Here is a 16394-nt window from a genome sequence, read left to right as displayed (position 1 = left end):
GTCATAAAAATCAGGTAAACACTGCAGTTCAGTGTTGGTGAGTAGCTAAGCCTCGGAGGATTTAGACGTAGGTTGGCATGGTTATTTGGCAGGTAAACGGTTCAGGAACTTTTTCTTAGGCAGGCATGGTCAAAACAAGGTTGAAACTAAACCGTCCCCACTGGTTTTGCTTATATGGAACTGGCATCAGGGCATTCGGCAGATGTCATTACCACACCTCATAGCACTTGGTGGGGCCTGATACAGAGTAGGTGTGCAGGAGGTGGTAACTGTTGTCAGAGGTCATGGTTGATGTCCAGCTTAGTAATGATTAGTTCTGGGCTTTCCGAGCCAATACAAACCAGGAACCTTCTCTTCTTCTTTCTTTAGTAGTAGCCCAACTTCTAGCACAGAGAGGGCTGTCACTGTGGGGACTCCAGGCTGGGGATCCAGTAGATGTTTGCATGTTACTGATACGTGATCAGTTCGACGTGTAGACCAGGGTTTCTCAGTCACAGTACTGGTGACATTTTGGATAATTCTGTATTGTGGGGGCGGCTCCATGCACTGCAGAATGTTCAGCAGCAACCCTGGCCTCTGGTCGCTAGGTAGCTCCTCCTCCCAGTTGTGACAGTAAGAAATGTTTCCAGACATTGTCAGAAGTCCCCAGGGGGACCGAATCACCCCAGTTAAGAACCATTGGTATAGAGGAAGCTGCAAGGTACCCACACTGCCCCTGACCTGTAACAGTGCTTTTCAAACTATGGGTCGCTCAGTCCCGGTCAAGTTAGGGAGTCTCAACTGTGGCTGACCTTGGGAATCCCTCAGGGAGCTTTACAATAGTCTGATGTCTGGGTCCCATCCCAAAGATTCTGATTGGTCTGGGGTATGCCTGGACCTCAGGATATTTAGAAGCTCTTCAGTGCTTCTGCTTTTCAGCCAAGAGTGAGACCACAGCATGAGTAGGTCATGGAATCAATTTGGTGGAGAACTTCTTTGCTAGTATTTTAAAAAATACAGTAGTGCCCCCTTATCTGCAGTTTTGCTTTCCATGGTTTCTGTTGGTGGTGGTCAACTGCAGTCTAGAAGCAGATGGTCCTCCTTCTGACAAACCGTCAGGAGGTCAGTGGTTCCTAACATTGCGTCACAGTGCCTGTGTCATTAACTTCACTTCATCTCCTCACGTTGGCGGTTTTTTTTTTAAGATTGATTGATTGATTTTAGGGAGAGAGTGCACAAGCAGGGGGAGGGGCCAAGGGAGAGGGAGAGGATCTCAAGCAGCCTCCCTATGAGCGTAGAGCTCAACATGTGGCTCGATCTCATGACCCTGAGATCATGACCTGAGCCGAAATCAAGAGTCAGACACAACCACCTGAGCCACCCAGGAGCCCCTCCTCACGTAAGCATTTTATCATCTGACCTCATCGCAAGAAGGGTGAATACAGTATAGTAAGATATTTTTAAGAAGACAGACCACATTCATGTAACTTTTATTGATGACATAGTGTTTTAATTGCTCTATGTTATTACTAATTATTAATCTCTTACTGTGCATCATTTATAAATTAAACTTTATTATAGGTATGTATGTGTAGGAAAAAACATGGTATACATAAGGTTCAGTATTGTCTTTGGTTTCAGGCATCCACTGGCGGTCTTGGAAGGTATGCCCCACAGATGAGGGGAGACTACTGTACATACATATAATTGAATAGAAAATATTAAGGCCAGCACAATAGTTAGGATAAATACTATTTTTTGTATGTACAGTAAGCTTGAAAACACTGCTGTAAGCAGTAGAACCATAAGCAAAATCCCTGCCCTCCACCTGCTTTTATCTGGTTATTTATAATCCCTTCAGAAACTATTTTGCTTTTTGTTAATGGTAAGTCGCTAATGTGAAATTTAATACATTTATGTTGTGTGACTTGGGAATTTATGAACCTTTTTGCTGACAATTTGAGGTTTCACTCTGACATTAATAAAATCAGTTATTTTTGCAAATGCTAGCCAATACAGATGACATGCATATTTTCACCAACTAAATTTGATTACAGTGCAGCAACAAGATGATAATTTTCCTCCTTTGTATGTGTTAATTATATATAACATGATGTGCTAGGTCAGCGATTGTCTAAATACATCGAGCAAGAATATGGGATTTGCATATATCATCCTGAAAGTTTTGTTAGGATCAGTCTAACAGCCTCTTGACTTCATTACCTGTGGGTATTTGGGGTCTTACAAAATAAACCGTAACATACATGCATCTCATTTCTAGGAAGCAGCATATTGTGGTAGAAGACTGGCAGTCTCCAGTCATTGTTTTTACCTCCGTGTTCAGGAGCACGTAAACCAAAGGGGGATTCTTGCTATGTGTCTGTGGTGGTGACTGTCAGTAGATGCTGTGGTCTTAGAAGACCTAGAGGTCAAGTTTACTTGCTAACAGGACTTTGGATTGCTTGTCCTGATCTTGAAGCCCACTACAAGCCCATGACAGCACTCACCAAGGCTTTCCGCTTGATTTGAAACCCATTACTTGAAGTAACTTCAGTTTTAGATATCAGAGAAAACAGCAGTGACAGTTCACAATGCACTCTGCAGTCTCTCATCACAGAGTTCTTTAAAAATTCTTAGGGACATCCTGCATCATAGGTAGCTTTCTTGCTTCCTGGGAGAAGTAGCCTTGGGACTGTTTCTTGAATCAGCTGCTGAAAAAAGATGACCTGCCTGTGTAACAAAGAGAAGGGGTTGGATTGACAAATACACATTGGTTGATAAGTGCTTTCTCTAATTACGATTCAGCTCCCAGTGACCTCACCACATTAAATGTGTGTGTTCCTCTATCCTATTCTGTTTCCTATAGGTGTCTCAGGGTTCCACAGTCCAGTTTTCATCAAGAAACTTCTCCTTGTCAGCAGAAACAGAAGAAAGGAACTTCCCCCATGGAAACGAACATCTGTTAAACTGGGCTCGAAAGGAGTACGGAGCAGTCACTTCATTCACTGAACTGAGGATAGCAAGAAACATTTATATTAAAGTGGGAGAAGGTAAATTTTATGTGGTTCCAATTAATGACTAATTTATGACAGTCAGTTGTTTTCTTTTCAGAGACCAGGTGGTTAGGGCAAGGAATCATAGAATTACAGAATGTTGGAGCTGTCAGGGACCTGGGAGATCACTGGGCCTGCACCCCTCATGCTCTCTCCTTCCCTTTTTCCTTCTGAGGACACAGGCCTGGTAGCAGCCAAGCAGGAAATGGGGAGTAGCATCGTTGAGTGAGGAGGGGGTTGTGGTGTAGGGTTTAGAAGACATCCATGTACGGAAGTCAGAGTGAGTGAGGGGTGAGGATCTGAGGTGATCGCTAATGGAAGGAAGAAGGAGTTGCCAGAATGAGTCAAGAGTTGGGGCGTCCTCTTACCTAGTAATCTGCAAACATTGGAAGCCAATGTTACTTTATGGTCTTGAAACGTTGGTTAGATTTGGGGGAATAGCTGAGGAAAAGTGTTTGAATATATTTTTAATACTCATGCCAGTTACAAGGACAAAATTATTGGAGAAAGGAACCTTGTGGCCTTGATAAGAGATGGCCCATTTTAATCTCCTTGCCTTGCAAAGGGATATAAATATCTGCTCACTCAGCTTGAAGGCCCATTTTTAAAAATAACTTCTTTCATCATTATTTTTAGTTGAGTATATTTGGAGCCCCCCTAAGTTACTAGAAATAACAACTCTTGTGAATGAGTTCTTGTTATAGTCAGGTGGTTGTGTGAAAACTGCATGTCACGTCTTCACCGTCCGTCTCCTTTCTGTTGAACCTACAGCACTTGTCACCTCTTTCGCAGGCAGCAGGACAGCATGGCGTAGGTCATCGAATGCTTGTCCCCGGCCTGTCCTTGTACCTGGGCTGTGTGACAGATGCAGGAGAGGTGGACACTGATGTTGGAGTGTGTGCTGTGTCTTTCCCATGGGCCCCGCTTAACCTCACCAGTAATCCTAGGAGGAAACCGTTATTCCCACTATTTTACAGAGGGGTTAGTGGTGGGTGAAGCTAGGTTGCTCAAATCCACATTATTAGCAAGAGGCGTCAAACCCAGGTTTCCTGACTAATGCTCGTTTCCTGATGCCGTATATGAAGTCGTAGCCAAGTAAGCACAACCCCAGAATGCAAGGAGGCACCTTGCAGAGTAGAAAGAAGAGTTTTAGATGAGTGTTGGATTCAAAAAGTTGAAGTTTGTTACTGGACTCTGAGGGTGGTCAGGTAGCTTATAATAGAAGTCAAGTCCCATCGGAACAAAATGAAAAATGTCTTTTAACAAAGGTTCTAAGCCCTACCAGTGGTCTGCATTTCTGAAGCAGAACTCTAATAGCATGAAAGAATGCTGATTACCCACCCTTTGCCCCCCAGAATTTGTTAGAATAAGGAAATGTATTCCAGTAACATTTAGAATGTCGACCTGTTCTCTTGACAGTGCACGAACTTTTATGTGCAGCCGTTGCCTGCCTTGAGAGTGAGGGGTTTAGTGACGTCCCCAGAACCACACGCTGAGTCAGGAACTGAAATGACCTGGTGTCCAGTCCAGTAAAAAGTGGTGACTCCTTGGTAACACCTTTGGAGCCCCTGAAACTTTATTCCAGCCACCAGTTGGGTATGAGTCACTGGTAGACAGCATGGAGAAGAGCGCTCGGGGGAAGGTTGGTGGACCACAAAATGATGTCTGTCACCATGGATCAGGCTCCACTTAGCAGGACTTATCAGCCAGCTTTCCAGAACCTGACTTGTCTCTACCTGGCTTGAGTCCAGGGATCCCAGGCCATGAGCCGCCTCTTGCTGTATCCCCAGTGGCTCTCAAATGTGGTTCCCACCCCAGCAGCATCCTCATCACCTGGGAACTTGTTAGAAATACCAGTTCTTGGGCCCATCTAAGACCAACTGAATTGAAAACTCTAGGGGTAGGGTCTAGCCATCTGTGTTTTAACAAGCATTCCTGGGATTTGGATATGTGCTAATATTTGAGAACTACTGCTCTAACTTGTATACCTTGAGTGGAGGAATTGAGGAGTTCGGTTCTTATCCCAACAGGTCTCATGAACTGTGAGACTTCAAGCAACCTCTGATTTGCCACTTAAGTCTCAGTTTCCACAGCAAGAAAATGAAGAGTTTGCATTACCCCCCATGTTCCCAGAGTATATCATTCTAGGTAGCAAAGTCATTTGTCAGTCCTTTCCTAAAATACAAATAAGCATGTGACTTTTTTCCCCCCAAAACTTGCCAGGTTTCTACCCGGGGATTCCCCTTTGTGGTTTCCTTTCTACTTGGCAGTTGGTGTAAGTTTTGATGCCAGGCGTGCGGAAGGTCGTTTGGGGGAAAAAGAACTCACACACACACGTATACACAACAGAAAGTGATCAGCTTATTCAACTTAGTGACAATGGCATCTGGGACTTGAGCCCTTAATAACAGCAACTTTTAAACCAACCTTTCCTAGTGGCTTAGGAGGGTCACAGTGTGGGTGAGTTTTTTGTTATTTGTCTCAAATCTCACATCATCGTTTGTCAATTCAGGAAGCCTATACCATGTGCCTGCTGCATGCCAGGTGCAAACCAGGCACACCTGTGAACTAGATGGATCTACAGGCCAGAGTCCCAAGAGGGTCCTAGTCTCTGGAGTTCCAGACTGGCTTGTCCCTGACCCATACACACCCCCTCTGATTCTTGACTCCATTTCAGTCTGGCCACCCCAGTATCATTTTCCGTCCTGTGATGTGGGGGAGGCTTCCGCAGGGCTGCAGCTGCACGGTGTGCGTTCCTCATCTGTTCATCTGGCAAAAACCTTAGCAGATGTGGGAGGGGAGGCCGCTCCAGCCGCCGGAGTCTGTGGAGCCCTGGTCTCTTCTCTCCGAGGGGGTCTGAGGAAAGAATGCAGGGTGAAGAGCCTGCGCTCTGGGGCCTCACGAGCTCCTCTGGTCCCCTCTGGTCTAGGCCTGGTGCGGAGGGCGCCATGGTGCCCGGAGCCAGGATGCCTCCGTGTGTGCGGTGGACTTAGGCACAAGGGAGGGTGACGCAGGCTTGGTGGGGGTTGGGAGCAGGGCAGTATCAACCCAATCTGGGGCTTCGTGGGCCGATCTCTCTCTCCTGAGTGAAACTACCATGTAAATTTGAACCCCAGTATCCTTTCCGTTAAATGAAAAGAGGCAGAAGTTTGTTTCATTAAAGTGCCATGGCTCTGATTAATTACCCCTTCTGAAAAAAAGTTTGCTACACCTAGAACTTCCTTGACACTGGTCCCAGCTGTCATACTGCCAGCAGTTTCAAGTTCTGTTTAAACATTTAAACCGCCGGCTGGAAATCCCATCAATCACAGTGCTGTGGAAACGGCATGTGCCGTTGCGGGAGTATCATCAGACCCTCGGTACTTGTATCACTTTCCCTGGTGGAGGTGAGGAGCAGCCCTCAGCACAATGAGATGGTGTTTGTGAAAGCACCTTGTAAACTGTATAGTGTTGTCAAAGCGTTAGTCGTCTGTGTCACAGTTGTGAGAAAGAGTGAAAATCTGCCCTCACCATTTCCCCCAAACTGCTTCCTTCAGTCTAGATCTGTAGTGTTGTGATGAATAAATGTGAGGGGATGACTAATTCTGCATAGTAGGCCAGGGAATTAATTAGGTGGTTGATTGTTAATTGAAATAGCAAATATCTAAGGAGGAACATACCTGGGGCATAGGATGGATCACTGATTTCAGTAGTGAGTATGCGGACTGTGAAATAGCCATTGGATTTTTAGGTACTTGGTGGACAGAAGACAACACAGGTCTGCAACTCGGTAAGGGAGTCATGATCTAGGTGCAGGTTGAAGCCCTGGGAGTGATGGAGATCATCTGGGAAGAATACAAGACGAAATGGGGATTGAGGAAGGAATGGAATTCTGAGCCTTGGTTTTGTATCAGAATCAACTATGGAGCTTTTCAAAAAGAAAGCTTCCTCGGCAGCCCCCCCCCCACCCCAGAGATTCTAAATCAGAATCTCTGGGATGGGGTCCCAAATAGGTAGATTCTGGTGTGCACCAAAGATTGGGGATTGCTGGTGTTTAAAGAATGGGTAGAGGAGGAGGAACCAGGGAAAGGGACAAGAGATAGGTCAGAGGAAGCAGATGAGGACAAAGTAGCCTCAACAGAGAATAGGAAAGGAGAGGATTTGGACTCAGAGACCACTAGAGTAGGTCACTAGGAGGTCCCTGGCGACTGTATTGGAGGCATTTCAGGGCTGTGACTGAGGAGTTCTAAGGCACTTCCTGCAACTTGTGGTTCCCTGTGTCCTGCACCTGCTCAGGGTCACTGTCACCTTCTTCTCTTCGATTCTGGTGATCCCGTCGCTCCGTGGTTTGACATATTGTCCTGTGCTGCTTTGCTTTCAGATCAAGTGTTCCCTCCCACATGCAACATAGGGAAGAATTTTCTCTCGCTCAATTACCTTGCCGAGTACCTTCAGCCCAAAGCAGCAGAGGGTTGTGTGATATCCAGCCAGCCCCAGGATAAGGAAGTACACATCATTGAGTTAATTACCCCCAACTCTAACCCCTACAGGTAAGTGAGAGTGTGTGTGTGTGTTTGTGTGTGTGTGTGCACAACTGAGAAGAGATGAAAGGGGCGCCTGGGGGTCGCAGTCAGTTAACTGTCCAACTCTTGGTTTCGGCTCAGGTCATGGTCTCCTGGTCATGAAATGGAGCCCCGTGTAGGGCTCTGTGCTCAGTGCAGGTGTGCTTGAGGTTCCCTCCCTTTCCCCTCCCCCCGCTTGCACACTGTCACTCTCTGTTTCAGATAAATAAATAAATAAGATCTTAAAAAAGAGAGAGAGATGAAAAGATCTTTGCTGACTTGAGGCAGAGAGAGGTACAGCCCTACCTGTGTAGGAGGCTTAATGCTTTGGGTGAAGCAAATCAACAGAAGTTTTGAGAAAGGGAGTGAAGGCACCTATGGTACATGTTATTTTCTGCATCTGTCTCTAGATCCCCTGTATTCTAGATGAGTTGCTGAAGCCTCTTCTGAACTTCCAGACCTAATTGTAGGACTAAATCACTCTTGCTGCATCATTATCTCCTTGACTGAGGTTATCCCTGATAAAAAAAAAAAAAAAGATAAAATATACCTTATTAACATAATTCTAATTTTAGTAATATTGTGTTTTTAATAAAATTCTGTTCCTAACGTCCTTAGAGCATATTTGCACATATACTTTAAAGCTGTGTGTGTGTGTGTGTGTGTGTGTGTGTGTGTAGATGTGGCCCTTCATGGTGACACACCAGAGAACTATTAGATACAACCTGCCTCTCACTTGTGTTCTTTTTCTCCTTCTTCCACCCTCAACTTCTTGCCCCAGGACTAAAAATTTAACTCTCCCTGTCAAGAATGATTAGGGAATTAATAAGAGAATAAAAGAGGAAAAGTGGCTCCTTCTCCCACTTTAGCCTGCATTCCTGTGGACTAGTGACTTAAAATGTAAATTTATATTGTAGAGGGATTTCAAAGTTAAAATTCTAATCAAATTTTGCTTTCAAAAGTGAATAAACTACACATCAGTTTTGGGAAGATTCCATTCTGTCCCACATGAAGAATTTTGTGGAAAATTTAAAAGAGAATGGGAATAGAAGCAATCTGGCAAATGTGCTTATGTATTAAGCCTCAGGCTTCATTTGAGTATATCATTCATCATATGCTTTACAAGTGTGTAAAACCAAATGGAAAGAAAGACTTTCCTTTAAATTCAGGATGACAGAAATGTTATTGTTTGGTTAAAAAAAATTCTCTTTTATATTGAATTCTTAGAAGTTTGGGTTGTGTTCATCAGTTTTCCAGTAATCACTTGGTTGACCATCTGTTTTCTTTATTTTAATAACTCCATATCCAGAAGTTTGGGAAAGTCAATGCAGATAGGATTCTGTAGCAAATGTTAATGGCTTAAGCAAACTTTATAAAGTCAAATTCTCCACCCTTTTGCCTCTTATTTTATCTGAAGTGTCCTAGTTATTTTTACGTTGTTTTTGTTTGTTTGTTTGTTTTTTACTACCAGGCCTCCCTCCTCCCTGCCACCTTCTGTTTACCTAACTGGCACTTAAATTTCTGGTTTTGAAGGAATTTGAGCATATAGCAAATTAGAAAGTTACACGTTGACGGTGTTAAAGGTTGAAAAGCAACAATTCTGCTTTAAGCAAACTCCTGTGGTTGCCCAAGTCCATTTCAAACAGTGGATGTGTTAAGTAGCCATCTTTTTTTTTTTGTTTTCCTAAAGGAGAAAAATTTCAGTGTCCAATTATCAGCAGGCATATTTGTCTATTGTTATGTAAAACTATTTTGTTTTGTGTGCACTAACAATCTGTTTTGCACATGTCATTTGCCTGGGATCAACTCCAGCTTTTTAATCAACTGGCCAGACACTGGAAACATGAAGACTTGGAAGAGAGGAGATAGTTGCAACTTTCTGGCATTGGGGTCCTAACTTTGCCTTTGTTTTCCACACACAGTGCTTTCCAGGTGGATATAATAATTGACATAAGACCTTCTCGAGAGGACCTTGAGGTGGTCAAAAATCTCATCCTGATTTTGAAGTGCAAAAAGTCTGTCAACTGGGTGATCAAGTCTTTTGATGTCAAAGGAAACCTGAAAGTTGTTGTAAGTTGGTCGAGCACGTCTTTGTTTGGATGCGTGGCAGCAATTTAAGCTGTGCTTATGTGTGTGACTTTTGTGAAGTTTCTGCTTCTCTGAGCTCTCTCTGTTATTTTTCGCTTTATAAAATAGGCTGCTCCTTGGTTTCTCCTGACAAGGGCAGTCAGTGTGGTGGTTAAAAGTGTGGCCTCTGGGGTCAAGATCAAGATTTGAGTCCAGACTGCCATTTACAAACTGTGACTTTGGGCAAGTCCCTTAACCTCTCTGGACCCTGTTGCCTCATTTGTGAAATTCCTGAAGTGTGTGAGTGTAGTTTCCACTTAGAGTTAAGTAAAATAACGAACACAATGGAGCCTTTCATGGTTGATAGTCCTGTAAGGGCCTCAGTGTCATGGTACTGAATATCAGCTCTTACTTTGGGGTTAGGTATTTAGGGAAGGTGTGGAAAATTGGGCTGACCCCAGCTCATACTGTTGACTTTTCTTTTTGAGATAATTACATGCTATTGGCATATCTTTTTGCTCCCTTCTAACTTCTGAGAGAGAAATACTGATAAAAGAATCACAGTAACAGAAAAATGACACAGGAGAAGTACCCCCAGCCTATTCCCTAAGCATTATTTTCATGAAGGAAACATGTTAAGAAGTTTATTTGGTTGGTATGATAGGCAAACACCAACTAGTTTCCTGAAAAGTTGAATGTTGAAATTTAGTAAAATAAATATTTTTTAAGATTTATTTATTTATTTGAGAGAAAGCAGGAGAATGGGGAAGGTCAGAAGGAGAGGGAGAGAGACTCTCAAGCGGCCTCCATGCTGAGTGTGGAGCCTGACACAGGACTCGATCCCACAACCTCAAGATCATGACCTGAGCTGAAACCAAGAGGTGGACGCTTAACTGACTGCATCACCCCGGCACCCCAAAATAAATATTTTTCAAATGTGTTTAAGGTGATAACTGTTTGACAGAATATTGCACAAATTACATTGAATGTTAAAGAAAAACTCCCCCTCAAGGGCGCCTGGGTGGCTCAGTCGTTAAGTATCTGCCTTCGGCTCAGGACGTGATCCTGGTGTTCTGGGATCGAGCCCCGCGTCAGGCTCCTCCACGGGGGGTCTGCTTCTTCCTCTCCCACTCCCCTGCTTGTGTTCCCTCTCTAGCCAGCTGTCTCTCTCTGTCAAATAAATAAATAAAAATCTTTAAAAAACAAAAAACCTCCCCTCTTCATTTTTAAGAATATAATTACCTTAGCATCTTTTTTGTAGAATTAAATTTTTGTGCATTGTCTTTTTTAAAAAAATATGTCCGATTCCTTTTTCGGTACCTGCATCGTATCAGTTGGAGAGGATTTTATGTTTTCAGTATTTGGTGGGGCAGGGATGCCTTTGGTTTTGGTGGTGTTTGTTCGTGCCACCTTTAGTGGGATACAGCAGTGAACAAAGCCAGTGGTCGCCTAAGAACCATGATGCATGAGCACTGACCAGAGGCAGCAGGCAAAGCCACGAGCATGCACATGTTAATTTTAAAGTAATCATTTCTGGTTCCTGTGGGTTGTCTTTTTTTTTTTTTTCTTTAACATTGAGAGGATCCAAATAAACCATCATGTGTAAGGGTGATCCATTAATTTGGTGTTGAAAACAAAGCCCAGCCGTGATTTTCTGAAGTCAGAGCTGTTTTGATTGCTTTCCCTGGCATGGCATGAGGGGTGTTGGTGGCCTGGGGTGTCTACAGCATTTGCTGCCTGGCACACCAACCAAATGTTTTTAATTTCAGAATAACAAAAACAGGAAAGGGAATCATGCTTTGAAAGGCAAAAACATACGGTACATTTTAATTCCCTGCTGGAGTTGTGTAAATGTTCTTTCGGGCCTGACCCTTCAGTGGCTCTTTCTGTACCTGAGCATGTGTTCCTGGAGTTCACTGTGACTGTCTTCACTTTTCATATGAGTAAGAAAGGCTAGAAAATGAGGTGGCTCGTCCCAGTGCAAAATCTGTTTATATTCCCCTCTTTGGCTGTACTCCTGTTCCAGGCCAATTTTGGACAATGCATGACAACATTACTAAACAATTAGGTAATGTTGCATGATGTTCTTTTTTATTCTCCCAATCATTTCATGCTTTGTGATTTCCTAAATCCCAGTCTCAGATGTGAATTCTGCCTGTGCCGTGAGGGGAAGGTACGTGCTACTAAAAGAGCATACATTCGTGCTTGGAAAGGGGAAAGGGTTTATAGTGGCCTCGTTCCTATATTTTCTTCACAGACAGCCTGGTAGAGTGGAAAGAACCATGGCTTTGGTGCCTTACAGGGCTGGAATCAAATCCCATTTCTTTCTTTTTTTTTTTAAGATTTTATTTTTATTTATTTGACAGAGAGAGGGACAGCCAGCGAGAGAGGGAACACAAGCAGGGGGAGTGGGAGAGGAAGAAGCAGACTCCCAGTGGAGCAAGGAGCCCGATGCGGGCTCGATCCCAGGACCCTGGGATCACGCCCTGAGCCGAAGGCAGATGCTTAACAACTGAGCCACCCAGGCACCCCTCAAATCCCATTTCTGATCGTCATTCCTCTTAGTTGATATTGGGGAACCCAACTAAATTCAGAGCCTATAGCCTTACCTGTGAAACAGGTATGATGATAGGACTCACCTTGAGAGTTCCTGTGAGGTATGGCAGAGTTCGTTCATTCATTCACTCATTTACTCATTCAACAAACATTTGTCAGGTGCCTATTGGGTATTTCATCTACAGCACTTGCCACACTGTGCACATGGTGGGTTCTCAGCCATACGTGCTACTTCTGTGCATCTCAGGTTTCCCCTGTCTAATCCGGGAATAGTAGTGCCCATCTCCTTATATTTTAGAGGAGAATTAAATAACATATGTAAAGCTTCTGGCACAGTGCCTGCCATAAAAAGGAGTTTATCTTCCTTCCACAAGTAATTTTTCAAAAGTTTGTCTATAAGAGCAACTTCTGTAAACAAAGTGAAAAAGAGAATGTCTACTAAAAGAATTATGAGGAACTTGATGGGGTAAATGTAAAGAAGAATCCCATTAAACATGAATGGCATGTGTGTGCTTGTAGGGGGTGGGACATGGGGCAGAATGCACCCTCCAAATGACAGAACGGTCCAAAGAGATGCAAAAAGCAGGACCGTGGACAAGAACGGGAATACTAGAAGTGTCCACATTACCATGCCCAGCTCTGGCTCTTTCTTCAGGTCCCTTATGGACCATGCGTAATCACATTTTGGAAGAACCTCCAAAACATAAAAGAATAGATGGAGGAAGCTTCCTAGAAATTTTTTGTTACAGTATTTCAAATGGCCTTAGCACTTCAAGGTTGATGATAGCCAGCTTGTTCTTAGAAAAGACCTGTTTTAATCCCAGTGAGAATATGCATTACATCTCTGACCAACCTCTCACCCTCCACCATCAGTTCTGATGCAAGTGTGTGTTTGGCAGTGGAGGGGAAGTAAGGAGGGAGGTGCTTGGACTCTACCTAGCTCATTGTCCTTCACAAAGATGTGGCTGAAACATGGTGGTGGTATTTGGAGAGCCCCCTTGAACACTCCCAATTGAAGTAGCTACATTGAAGCCTTGGAAAAGCCTGGGGGCTCCCAGAAATACAGGGTGAGGAATTCGCTCATTGCTGGGAAGGAACCAACTTGCCAAGCCTTGTTGTTTAACAAATGTGTAGATAGATTTCTAGTCTTGTAAGTCCCGAGGTGTAATCAATATGAGTTGTACTGACAGCTCCTAGATTTAATATGGAAAGGTGTAAACAAATCATTCCCTATTGGTACAAAAAAGACAGGTGGCAGTTGTGATGATAGTATTCTGGAAATACAGTATTTTCTCAGCTGTCCAACAACATGAAAGACTAGGGCAGATGAGGCCAGGCGTACTATGTAGGCCAGCGTTGCAACTCCAGCCAATCAAAACGACATGTTGCTGAAAGGCTAGAAGCTGCGCCTAAGGAACGACATTTTAAGAACTAATTGGATCCTTCTTTACCTCATTTTAGTTTAATTTTTTTTAACCCTTCCTTTCCCTAAGGTGTTTTCTCTGAATCAAAGTAAGAGCTAGAATATTCTAAACCTGTGAAACGGAGTTTTTCCACAAATGGCCACGAAATGTGGTTAAAGCTCTGTCTGGTTGTTTTGCATGCGTGGTTGTGACTGGCCAGTCTCTGGCAGTTCCGCATAAGCACTCTGGGTAACAGAAAAATACACTGGGGAAGATCCTTTGAGCTTTGAATTGAAAATATGTGTCCTCAGCCAATATCCCACAACCAAAGAGGCCAAGAGAACTTAGAGCCTGTGAATCTTCTATGGTTTTACAGTGGGAAAGGATTAATATTTAGTCATGTTAGAGGCAAACAGAATGGGAAACAAATGGGGAATTTAGGAAAAAATGCTGCATGTATGCAGGAGAAAATAATTGGGCATGGAAATTAAAGTGATCTTTATACGGCATGAAAATGGTCTAATCTGCATGCTGGAAGGGCTTTCCAGCCTTGGTGGAGCAGTTGTTGAAAATGCGGTGCCTTCGCTTTGGTATCTCCTTGCAGCATTCAGCTCCCTCACTGTCTGACAGGATCACTGCCCTCGGAGCCAGGTGATGTGGAGATGTACCCATCCATGTCTTGGTTACTCAGTCCTTTCTTGGAAGGATTTTTATCATTCCCTTTTAATTTTGTGACTATTACCAAGTGAAAGTCAACTTGTGTTGCTGGATAAAATATTGGTTCTTAGAGGGACAGTAACCCAAATTAAACATATTTAAAACATAAAATCTAAGCATATTCAGTTAATAAAATTGACAAATAAATACAATGACAGGATCACTAAATTGATCATAAATTATAACTGAAATATCAACACTGGCTGTTTCACCATATGGAATTTAATAGTCTACAAAGATGAGCTTGTCTCCACAGGGAAGTAACTAGGTTGTGCCTTCTTTCATTTAAATCTAGGGTACAGGAGATAGAAGCATGGACATATTTTTGGCAGTGTAACATGCCCATCTGTATACTTTATACATCATTTTAAATAAAGATAAGAGGGGAAGGTTTGGTATGTATGTGTATATAATTTAAACATTAAACTAACTCCAGTAACATACTAGGTGTACTTCGTATATGGCTACTTAGTGATCATTGGGTTATTTTTATCAATATAAGAAACTCAGTGCTATGATCAAACAGCATGAATAGATTTCCCTTAAACTGCTATTAAAGATTTTCACATCAGTATCCTTAGCCCAAGGAAAATAGGGATCAAAAGAATAATAGTTCCTTCATCTACAATGTAGAATCTGATATTTAATTCTTATTTAAGGCACTATTTAGTTTTAGACTCATGAGTGAAATTTTGCTGTTATCTTCAGGCTCCTAACAGTATAGGCTTTGGGAAAGAGAGTGAAAGATCCATGATAATGACCAAATCAAGAAGAGATGACATTCCTTCAACCCAAGAGAATCTGGTCAAGTGGGCTTTGGACAATGGCTATAGTCCAGTAACATCATATACAGTGGCTCCTGTGGCTAATAGATTTCATCTTCGGCTTGAAAACAGTGGTAAGTAAAAATATCCACCAGTTGAGGCTGTCCAATGAGAAACTCTCTTTTCAACTTATATGGTGCTGCTGTTCTGTTGTAAATTTTGATGATTTGTTTGACTACATTTTACTATAAAGCTTAAGGTTATCTAGAATTGTGATAGATTGTTTTGAGGAAATAATCTTTGGTACAGATTTTTCAGTAACAGTTGATTGCATGTTGAAGAACTGTCGTTGTAGATTACGTAATTAACTGTGATTACATGAAGAACAAATTAGCCTGGATTCTTCTCTCAGAAGTGCCTACTAATCACTTATAGCCGAGGTACAGCTGCTCCTGCCACACGGGAGAAGTCCTAGGTCAGGCTGTATCTTGTAGGACAGTAGTCACCAGGCACTTTCTCACTCTCACCCAGAGGGAACACAGGAGTTCTTACCCAGTTGGATGGAGCAGAAAGTGGAATATTAATAGGTGCTTGAGGTTTTTCCGGAGCCTTATAGCTAGCGAGATTCAAATCCCAAGTTTTCTGATGCCCAGACCTGTTCCTTACCCCAGTGGTACCGCTACCAAGGGTGAGTACTGGCCATTTATTCACCGTTTGAGGGGGAAGTTGCTTAACCTTTGAGCCTCAGGTTCCGCCTCAGTAATATGGGAGAAAAATAGGCCCTGCCTGCCTTGTGAAGGTTTCTGTCAACGTACAAATTAAAAACCTTCCAAAGCTCTGATTTCTTTTGAATCCATAAGGCTGTGCCATCTTTTTCCAAAAGGTAGCATTGGAGGAGAGTTCATGTCCTCTGGTTATCTTCACTTCCGGCTCCCACTGAGGTGGTCTGACCTCAAACACTGGCTTTGAGACTGGATATAGACAACACTGGGAAAATTTTTCTTCCCTAAATTGTTGAAAATAGGACAGAACACTGAGCATTAATTATTTGGAAATACGTCTCTCCCTTTGAAGGAATAAGGATGCCTAAGCAGCTTTTTCTTTTCAGGACTAGGTTCTAAAAGGCCAGGATGCCTAGAAAGCTGTTGGAATTTAGCAGGCAGAAAGGAGGTAGCAGATAATTTTAAAATGCCAATATTGTTTCAGGAAATCCTTAGAGAAATTATTCTTAAGAATCTCTAGATTCAAGGGAGGTATTTCAGTGGCACTTGATTTGTATCAATCAAGCCATAGATTTGTATAGCTTGTCAAGCC

General features: G+C 43.0%; 1 protein-coding gene across 2 annotated transcripts in view; it reads left to right on the top strand.

Moving 5' to 3' along the window:
* Positions 1–16394, top strand: part of TGFBR3 (transforming growth factor beta receptor 3) — a 194177-nt gene that overhangs the window by 139633 nt on the left and 38150 nt on the right. For both annotated transcript variants that reach the window (XM_011233549.3, XM_011233548.3), the window contains exons 5-8: positions 2846–3029; positions 7393–7561; positions 9496–9643; positions 15025–15214. In XM_011233549.3, coding sequence (XP_011231851.1) covers positions 2846–3029; positions 7393–7561; positions 9496–9643; positions 15025–15214 — 691 coding nt within the window. The remainder of the gene's footprint in view (positions 1–2845; positions 3030–7392; positions 7562–9495; positions 9644–15024; positions 15215–16394) is intronic.

The sequence above is a fragment of the Ailuropoda melanoleuca genome, chromosome 2 (assembly GCF_002007445.2).
Source record: "Ailuropoda melanoleuca isolate Jingjing chromosome 2, ASM200744v2, whole genome shotgun sequence".
NCBI classification, from domain to species: Eukaryota; Metazoa; Chordata; class Mammalia; order Carnivora; family Ursidae; genus Ailuropoda; species Ailuropoda melanoleuca.
The sequence above is the reverse complement of the archived record's forward strand: the minus strand, read 5'-3'. Positions and strand labels throughout refer to the sequence as shown.